Source organism: Salarias fasciatus, chromosome 9 (assembly GCF_902148845.1).
Source record: "Salarias fasciatus chromosome 9, fSalaFa1.1, whole genome shotgun sequence".
NCBI classification, from domain to species: Eukaryota; Metazoa; Chordata; class Actinopteri; order Blenniiformes; family Blenniidae; genus Salarias; species Salarias fasciatus.
The window spans coordinates 1,285,962-1,296,296 of record NC_043753.1 but is presented as its reverse complement, the minus strand read 5'-3'; the positions used below and the strand labels follow the sequence as shown (position 1 = coordinate 1,296,296).

The window sequence follows — 10,335 nt, the reverse complement described above, 5'->3', positions numbered from 1 at the left end:
CCTGACGGAGACAGAGCAGAGGAGTCAAACTGAGCTGCAGAGACAGAGACAAAGACATACAGACAGAGACAGCCAGAGACAGACAGAGAGAGACAGAGCAGGATTACTACTGCAACAACACATCATCAGCAGGGTAAAACTAACCTGCTCACGACGTTCTAAACCAGTTCACGTTCCCTATGGGAGAACAATCCAACGCTTGGTGAATTCTGCTTCACAATGACAGGAAGAGCCACACAGACACATACAGACAGAGACAGACGCGCAGTTTAACGTTCAGGATGCTAACATGCTAACAGCAGCTAGCCAAACGGAGTCCGCTCTGAAGCCCCATCAGCTCGCTGAGTGGCGGCAGGACTCTGGAGGTTTTTCCGTCAAGAACTGACCCGTGAAGTTTCTTTATTTCTTCGTTTGTAAAGAAAAACAAACGGCGGCAGAAACGCAGAGAAACTCCCGCTAACGTTCAAACACGGCCGGACCGTACCATGTCTGAGGAAGCCGGGGGGGAGCGGGTCAAATCCACTCAGCTATTCAGCTGTCAAACACTGTTAGGATGAAAACCAGCAGTTTGATTCACACTTAACGGTCATTACAAGACCACAGGTTGGAGTTTTACTTTGCATGTGCGGTTCATAAGAGAAGGTATCCCTGACTATTGACCCCTATTTTCTGACTTGGTACAGCCCACACGGAAACTCGCTTGGGCGGGGCGACCATGGAGCTAACAGAGTAGTTCAATGACGTATAGAATTACATTACGTATAGTAATTTTATACGTCATTGGAGTAGTTGGCTCTTTTGACACACAGGGGGCGCTAAAAGAGATGAAAGGTGCAAATAAAATGCTTATATATATATATATATATATATATATATATATATATATATATATATATATATATATATATATATATATATATATATATATGTATTAGAGGTGTCCCCGACTAAGAATTTACATAGTCGAATCTGATTCGTCCGATCCTGCTGATCCTGCTTTATTATTATTATTATTATTATTATTATTATTATTATTATTATTAGAATGATTTGAATATAAGCTACAGCAAAATGTTTCAGTAATTAAAAAAAACAGCTCAGGCAGGTAAAACAACGCTTTTATTTTTTTTTTCTACATACTGAAACACAGACTGGAACAAAGTGTTGGTAACTTTAGACATCAAACAAATGAAGTACCGTAGCTCAAATGACCATAACCAAACCCTCTTCTAACAAACGGGCTAAAGCATGTAATTTATTTATAAGCTCTGCAGATAAGCTCAAATTTTTTGGCTAAACAATTTCTCACATTATCTGCTCAAATTAAATGAAATAGGCTTAATTGATGTATTGGGTCCGTTTCGCAGCGCAACATCCATGCAAAAGAAAAAAAAAAACCTCTAAATTAAATAGAATAAGCCTTTTAGATAAATAAAAAAAACAATATAATAACCTAAAATATTACAATTAAACGAAATAAAAGTCAGCATTAAAACTGAGATGTGTGTGACAGAAACATCTTTTATTCACCCAATTATCTGGCTTCTTACCCGTTTAAGGTGGAAAGGGTTAGGGTTAGGGTTAGGTAACCCTAACCTGTGGAATGATAAGAAAGGAGCTGCTGACACAATTTGTATTTGGCTTTTTTTGGATCATCTTTGACTTGTCCTGAAGTTTTTTTTCCGACATTGTAAGACTTTTAAAGTGAAGCCAACCGAGATGCTGCTCTGTGACGAAGCTCTGCGCAAAATCGGATTGTGCCACTCACCATGGTGGTTCATTCACAAACACTAAATAGATAGAATATTGAATAAAAGTACAAGTTAAGTATTTTTTTCCACAGTATATTTGATAGGCTAACATGTATATCAAATAGGCTTTATATCATTTTTATTTGGAAAAAAAACAAGCAATTCTATGTAAAATCAGTCATTCAGCACCCCCATACAGCTGGAATGGAATGGTCCTCGTTTCATAACCACATTTTGCTATGCTTGGACTGTATGATTGGCAGTCGAATCAGGCCCCTTCGAATGAATCATCGAATCGTGTGGACTATCTGAGGACACCCCTAAAATATGTGTGTGTGTGTGTGTGTGTGTGTGTGTGTGTGTGGGTGGGGGGGGGGTCTGGATTGGTGGTCCCGGTGGGTGCTGTGGTGGTGGTTGGTGGCTCTGTCCTGGTGGGGGGGTGGTTCAGGTTGCGGGATGTGGGGGCCTTGGGCGTGTTGTGCTCGCCCGGGGGCTGGTGCGGGTGGGTATGCGGGGTGCCCCCCCCCGTTGGTGCTGCCGGGCCCTACCACTGTCCATTTTCACCCTCTGGGCTCGCATTGGGTCCCGGCTCCGGTTTCCCCTGGCCAGCCTCCGGTGGCGGCCGGTCCGGTGGCGGGCTGCCTGCCATCCCTTCGGCGGGGCGCTCTGCCCCTGTGTCTGGCTTCCTGGCTGCTTGGGGCCGTCAGCCCACCTGGGGGTGGGGGGTGGGTGGGGTGCGGGGTTTGGTGGGGGCTGGGACGGGCGGGGTCGGGGTTTGTGTGGCGGGTGGGTCCTCTTGCCCCGGGCTGCCTGGGTCAGTTCTGGCGTGCTGGGGGTGTCGGTAGCTGCTCCCTCTTGTCTTCGGGGTCTGTGTGGTACACGGTGGCCCCGGTTGCTCTCTGGGGGCGCTGCCCCGTGGCTCCTGCGGCCTGGGGAGGGGGGCGCGCCCGGTCGGCTTGGCCCTGCATTGCTGTGAGGGCTGTTCTGGGCTTCAGGGTTTTTCACACTTGCATGCGGCAGGTTTGCTCAGGTCCCGTCAGCTCCTGATGAGTTCCGCTGTTGAGCAGTGATGGGACCCGCCAGGATGTGCTGAGTCTCTCTCCAGAGTAAATCTCACACTAAACCCTCTCTCCTTTTTTTTCTAGGATTTTCTTCTTGCCTATTCCGCTCTATGCTAACATGACACACACAACTTCAGTACTGTCTGACTAATTCATTTATTTATTTATTGTTTGTTGGTTTTCCGTTCTCTTGTGTATGTGTTTGTTTGCTTGTCTTATTAATGGGTAATTATTAGTTGGGAATAACACAACAGCTGATACTCTTCAGATGTAATAGCACCGCTTGCTAGTCCATGGCCCTGTTAGTCCTGTCCGTCCTGTTCACCCTGAGGATCAGCTCAGCTTTCAGGGAGGAATGGTGATGGTCGCACACATGCACTGAATAACAAGATATTTGCCTGCAAGACTAAAATATGCATTATTCTCATAAAGTCTTGACATCCCTTCCATGGAGTTAAACAATGAGAATAAATGCAGACAAAAAAAAGAAAAAAGAGATGAAAGGTGCAAATAAACACACACACACACACACAGCCATGTGTTCATATATATAAATATATATATATATATATATATATATATTAAGGCTGTGACTTTAACGCGTTAGTTACGATTAATTAATTACAGAAATTTTAACGCGATAAAAAAATTATCGCAAATTGTCGCGGAACGTTTGTCACCGGACGAGTTTCACCCGGACATATTTCGCTGTGACACAACAACGAAACAGGTCCCAACTTGGTGACTTTCTCGTTAAATCTGGCGACTTTCCAAAGCCTCCTGGCGACTTTTTTTGTCAATAGCGACTAGCAACAAATTTAGCGACTTTTTCTGGTGCTCTGGAGACGTGACAGGACGTCTCGTTCTGCAGCTGCTGTCCTCAATGAGCTGCCGGTGCTGCGTGAGCCCCTCCCCCGTCCCAAAGCACTCACAGGCGGCCAGTCTCAGCAGCGCTCCCTGCTGCAGTCAGAGCAGAGAGGAGACCCACACCACTCCTCCACACTTCAAATGGATCGCGTGTGCGCAAATACGCCACTGCTCACTTGCTGACAAACCAAGAATCATCAGAAGAAAGTTCATTTGTAGTTCTAAACATATTTAGAGTGTTTTTTTAGCTCACATTTTGCTTCTCCCATGACGTTACTCCTCTCTCTACAGCGTCCATTACAATTACATGCAAATTGCAAATTAGGTAATGACCTCATCTAGCGACTTCTGGCGACTTTTAGGACAGCCAATAGTGACTTTCCTTACTGGGGAGTTGGCAACACTGCTCCTGACGACAGCGCACTACTTGGTCTCGTGCACAGAAAATTTAGATTTAAAAAGCCAGCGGATGGCAGCGTGGATAAAACCAAAGCTGTATGCACATTGTGCAGCAAAGAATTTGCATACCATCGCAGCACATCAAGCCTGCTATATCAACTGAATGCTAAGCATGTCCCAGCAGCGGCCAACACGCAAGCCTCACATACAGCTAGAGTGGAAGAGGACGTCACTCCGACTACTTCAAGGACCCTCGCCCAGCCCAACAAAAGTTGCACTAATCAATGTGTATTGGTTTATTTGTCTTGGTTAAATTCCTCCTTCCTTGCTGAAAAAACGAACAGTGTTTTGTTGCTTAAGCTTATGTATCACTATATTGATTCACTATACCAAAATCCATTAGAAAAAGAAAGGTTCTTACTGATCTCGGGTCAAATATCGATATGCGATTAATTGAGATTAATTAATTACAAAGGCCCTAATTAATTAGATTAATTTTTTTAATCGAGTCCCACCCCTAATATATATATATATATATATATATATATATATATATATATATATATATATATATATATATATATATATATATATATATATATTTATACATACGTGTGTGTGTGTGTGTGTGTGTGTGTGTTCTTGTCTCTGCTGTGCGGCAAAAAACAGAACATCACTCTGACCGCAGGCTGACTGCTGCTTCCTGTGGACGGACAGCGTCTCGTCTCCTCTTCCTGTGGACGGACAGCGTCTCGTCTCCTCTTCCTGTGGACGGACAGCGTCTCCGGCACATGAGAAACTTTCCACCGCTGCACGCCACCAGCAGCGACTCAGTTTCATCTCGACCTCAAAACCACCTCACACTGTTTCCCCGCTGAGGGTTCAGACGCCCTGAGAACGCAGACCCGAAGGCCGCTTGACACAGCAACACTGAGGCTCCGTCTCCATGGAAACGGGGGAAGGCAACTTCTCTGAAGCTCTGATCCTGATTCCAGAGGAACGTTTGTTCAAGAACAGGAGACTAATGAGAATGTCTCTAATGATTTCTATCATGCATTTCTGACTTACTGCACCTTCAAAGGAGAGATCTCTACTCTCGCTCTCTACTTGATTTTCACTGTTTTGTAAAAAGTTGTTGTCCTGTTCTGAAGTCAGAAGAAAACAATCATAAAGGCAGAAGAAGAGCTCAACAGAGAGGCGCAATTCAAAGAACGAGGGAGGAAATGAAAAATTAAGTGGCAAGAGAGCATGGTGGAGGTGAGAACCTCACAGGAAGTGTGGTCAGGCGGTTCTCTTCAGAGTCCTCTGCTCCGCTCGGCTCTGAGGTCCTCGCCTCACTGCAGGAACAAACGGCTCCGTTCACTCAGAACCTGGTTCAGGGACTTCGTTTAATCGGCCCAGAAGGAAACAATATCAGAATAAAACACTCATGAACAAAATAATGAAAACAAAAAGAACAAAATGATGAACCTGACAAACCTTTATCCAGTCCAGAATCACCCTGAAACCAGTCCAGGATCACCCTGAAACCAGCCCAGAATTATCCTGAATCTAGTCCAGAATCACCCTGAAACCAGTCCAGAGTCACCCTGAACCAGTCCAGAATCACCCTGAAACTAGTCACCTTGAAACCAGTCCAGAATCACCCTGAACCAGTCCAGAATCATCCTGAAACCAGTGCAGGTTCTCATGTTCTCCAGAGAACCGTGGACTCAGGACTCAGCCGGCTGTGTCGTGTTGAAGGAGTTTCCTGATCTGAAGTGTTTCCTGCTGTGTTTACATATCAGCTTCCTACCAAAATAAAAGCTTGTGTTCTGTTCTGCGGCCCGTGTTGCTCTGGCTGTCTTAGCGGCGGAGAATCGGTCATGTGACTTCGGTTGGCGTCCGTCGGTCTCCAGAGCATGTTCGATAGAAGAGGCTCCAGGAGAACCTCAGAGTGATCAGAGGAACAAGAAAACCCCAGAACGAAGTCCCCTCATGGAAGACAAGGTCTCAGCGTTTGGGTTCCAGGTCAGTCTCTTCAGGAGCCACATCAGGAACCGGAACCAGGACCAGAATCAGGAAAGAAGGAGTCTTCAGGAGTCTTCTCAGGAGTACTGGGAATGATTCTTACAGGAATAGATATCTGGCAGACATCCAGATCTTCAGCAGGTCTCCAGTGGATCTCACGCAGATCTTTAGTGGATCTCACATGGGTCTCCAGCAGATCTCCAGTGGATCTCTCACAGATCTCCAGTGGATCTCCAGCAGGTTTCCGGCGATCCCATCAGTTAGGAAGAACTTCCACGTAGTCGTCGGAGTTCGGACAATCTGAAGCAGAAACAAAGAAAACTGTGAAATCTGAAGCGGAGCGCTGTGAGAAGACCAGGAAGAAGAGGAACGCACTCTCATAGTCCGGGTCGGTCTCATCTTCACTCTGGTCTGGTTTCTGATGGGGTCTTGGATCAGGGCTTTTACCTGGCTTTGTATCTACCGTTTGGTGAAGTCTGTGGGCCGGTCTCTGGTCCAGTCTCTGGTCCAGTCTGTGGGCCGGTCTCGGGCCCTGTCTCTGGGCCTGTCTCTGGTTCAGTCTCTGGGCCGGTCTCTGATCCGGTCTCTGGTCCAGTCTGTGGTCTGGTCTCGGGCTCTGTCTCTGGTCCAGTCTCTGGTCTAATCTCTGGTCCAGTCTGTGGGCCGGTCTCTGGTCTGGTCTCTGGTCTGGTCCCTGGTCCAGTCTGTGGGCCGGTCTCGGGCCCTGTCTCTGGGCCTGTCTCTGGTCCAGTCTGTGGTCTGGTCTCTGGTCCGGTCTCTGGTCTAATCTCTGGTCCAGTCTGTGGGCCGGTCTCTGGTCTGGTCTCTGGTCTGGTCCCTGGTCCAGTCTGTGGTCTGGTCTCTGGTCCGGTCTCTGGTCTAATCTCTGGTCCAGTCTGTGGGCCGGTCTCTGGTCTGGTCTCTGGTCCGGTCTCTGGTCCGATCTCTGGTCCAGTCTGTGGGCCGGTCTCTGGTCTGGTCTCTGGTCTGGTCCCTGGTCCAGTCTGTGGGCCGGGCTCTGGTCTGGTCTCTGGTCCAGTCTCGGGTCCAGTCTGTGGGCCGGGCTCTGGTCCGGTCTCTGTTGTGGTTTCTGGTCTGAACTCTGGTAGAGCCACTGGTCCGGTCTCTGGTCTGGTCTAGCTTTTATGAGCAGAGCCGTCTTCCGTTTGACGGAGCATCGCAGCGGAATAGCGAGACCCTGATTCTTCTTCTTATAGTGATTGATCAGATCCTCCAGAGTCTTGAAGAACAGCTCCTGCTCACCTCCAGCTGTCTGCAGCCAACACACACACACACACACACACACACACACACACACAAAGACAGACAGGAACATCAAAAACATAAACATCAGTGAGGAGGTGGAAAAACAATGTCAAGACAAAACCGTGACGACCAACACTGCTGCTGACAGTGTGTGTGTGTGTGTGTGTGTGTGTGTGTGTGTGTGTGTGTGTGTGTGTGTGTGTGTGTGTGTTACCAGCAGTGTGTAGCTCCCGGTGTGTGTCTGCATCAGTCTGTAGGTGTAAATCAGCTTCTCTTTACTGAAAAGACAAAAACTGTTAGCATCACATTAGCTTCAACGCTAACTTCCTGAGCTTTAATGCTAACTTCCTGAGCTTTAATGCTAACATCCTGAGCTTTAACGTTAACTTCCTGAGCTTTAACGCTAACTTCCTGAGCTTTAATGCTAACTTCCTGAGCTTTAACGCTAACTTCCTGAGCTTTAATGCTAACTTCCTGAGCTTTAATGCTAACTTCCTGAGCCCCTAGCTTCAGCAGTCTCAGAGTTTCAGTGTTCTTCGTCATGTTTCATGTTGTTCTAAAGATCGGATGTTCCTCAGAAGTTCCCGATCATTTGTTTTCACCATGAAGATATTTCCTGCAGTCCTCATCTGAAAGTGAATTTTAGTTTCAGCGTCCTGACAGCTCAGAGCAGCAGTCAGAGCGCACTGGAGGCCAAAGCACAAAGGATGATGGGACACTGTTCCACTGAGCAGCTACGTGTTTATCGTCATGAGGGTTCTTTGGAGATGGATCTGTGGTTCTCTGAAGCGAGTCTGAAATCTGTTCTTCCATAAACCAGTACATGTGGAGTTCTGGATGAAATGGTTTCCCTGTGATCTGGTGACCGGCTTCCTGTGCTGCTGCTGCTGTAACTGACTCATCAATGTTCCGCTTTGCGTTCTGTCAGTTTTTAACATCTAGCAGCAAAACAGGACGTGGAAGGAAGTGGGTCACCAGTTAACAGGGGGACCAGTTAGTCCAGAACCCCGGCTCCGCCCCCGGCTCCGCCCCCGGCCTCCAGTCAGTTCTCCTCCTGCTGCGTTCAGGTGCCTGCAGCCTGCTGTGGAAAACCCAGACTCCGGTTCTGTGAAGGCAGCGTGGACGGCTCAGCTGACACCTGAGGGAAGAGAACAGCCTGGAACCGGTTCTCCTCAGTCACCTGAAGGCCCCACTGGCTCATCGCCGCCACACCTCTAGAGCGGTACGGGAACATCCGGACCGGTTTACACAACAACGCTCTGAAACGCACACCAGGTTCTACCGGAACAGCGCGGCACACTGCTCAGGTCAGGGTTCTGCACCTCTGAAGGCAGAACAGCCGCAGAACGACGCCGACTCCAGAACTCGACCTCCAAAACATCTGAGCTACCCCGAACAAGAACAAGTCCAGAACCCTGAAAGGCCCGGAAGCAGAACCCAGACAGAACCCGGCTGCCGGAGTCATTCACAGAGCAGTTCCTGCAGCCGGACTCGGCCTCTGGACGTCGTGTTCGTCATTATGAAGACATGGTGCTCTTTGACCTCTGACCCCGTCTTTGCGGTTGTCTGTGGCAGAAACGACCAGAGAGGCTTTGATCAGTTCTGTCTTCTCGTGATCTGAGGTTCTGGTTCCAGGCTGTGCTTCATCACCATCAGATCACTGGAACGTCCAGAAGTTCTGACCAGAACCAGCAGGTCCATCACTCCAGTGTGGTTCTCTCTGCACTGGTGTATGTGTGTGTGTGTGTGTGTGTGTGTGTGTGTGTGTGTGTGTGTGTGTGTGTGCGTGTGTGCTGGTACTCACTACACACACAGACACAGGGCTCCCTGGATGGTCTCGCTGTCCCGGATCAGGAACGCTCCGTCCTTGTTCTTCTTCCCCAGCAGCTCCTCACACTGCAGCCGGCTGATGGCTCCGTGGTAGCAGGCTGGCATGGCCGCTGCCATGGCAACGGGGGGGCAACGGGGGCCGACGGACCCTCAGCTGAACGATGAGCTGCTGGTGTGTGTGGAGCAGCAGTTACAGTGAGAGAGGAGGAACAGCTGTCACAGGAAGTGTGTGTGTGTGTGTGTGTGTGTGTGTGTGTGTTCTCGTATTTCTATCCTTGTCGGGGCCAAATGTCCCCACAAGGATAGCAAAACGTGGAACGACGTGCCTTGTGGGGACCTTTTTCCGGTCCTAAGTAGGAGAAACAGTGTTTTCTTGACCATGTTGTTGTTACTGAAAAAAGTAAAAGTGCAGAAACATTTCTTTAGGGTTAGGCTTTGTTGTGGTGTGGGTTAGGGTTAGGGTAAGGGTCAGGGTTAGGGGCTAGACATGAATGGGAGTCAATGGACGGTCCCCACGAGGATAGAAATACGAGACTGCGTGTGTGTGTGTGTGAGACACATGAGGAAATAAGCGCAGACACCCTGAGGTGTAGCGAACATCTCCTTTCAGACGTTACTGATTTTTGTTTTTATTGAATGAAAGGAAACAGTTTGCAGCGATTTCGACAGTTTTGAAAACATGAAGGTGGAAAAGAGAGAAAAGAGAGGAAGTGGATGAGAAGGAGCGTTTCTGACGGATAAAACAGACACTGACAGGACTGATGTCAGATGAGGTTCCAGGCCGGGTGGACAGAACCTGAACCAAGTGATGAAACAGATGGAGGAGTTGACCTGTGAAGGTCTGACCTCATCCTGAAGGACACTCTGCCACCTGCTGGACAAACTGTGGAAATGCAAATAGAAATCATCCGGTTCACTCTGAAGACATGAAGACATGAAGACATGAAGACATGAAGACCAGCAGAGTCTGAAGAACAGCTGCTTCCTGCTGGACTCACGAGGACAAACGCCAAAGTAGGGCTGCATGATTTTGCCTAAAAATAAAATCCCGATTATTTTCTCTGAAACCCAATTTTTCGATTACGATTACGAGTTTTTGTAAAAAAAAAAAAATAAATAAAATAAATAAATAAATAAATAAATAAATAAAA

At 47.8% G+C, this 10,335-nt stretch overlaps 1 protein-coding gene across 1 annotated transcript; it reads right to left on the bottom strand.

The window, feature by feature from the left end:
• Positions 1 to 7,013: 7,013 nt before the first annotated feature.
• LOC115394071 (SH2 domain-containing protein 1A-like) lies at positions 7,014 to 9,363 on the bottom strand (the record flags this gene model as incomplete). Its single annotated transcript, XM_030099224.1, has 3 exons — positions 9,159 to 9,363; positions 7,569 to 7,632; positions 7,014 to 7,361 (listed from the first exon to the last, which is right to left on the bottom strand). Coding segments are annotated over exons 1-3 (555 nt in total), but the record flags the coding sequence as incomplete, so codon positions are not given.
• Positions 9,364 to 10,335: the final 972 nt, after the last annotated feature.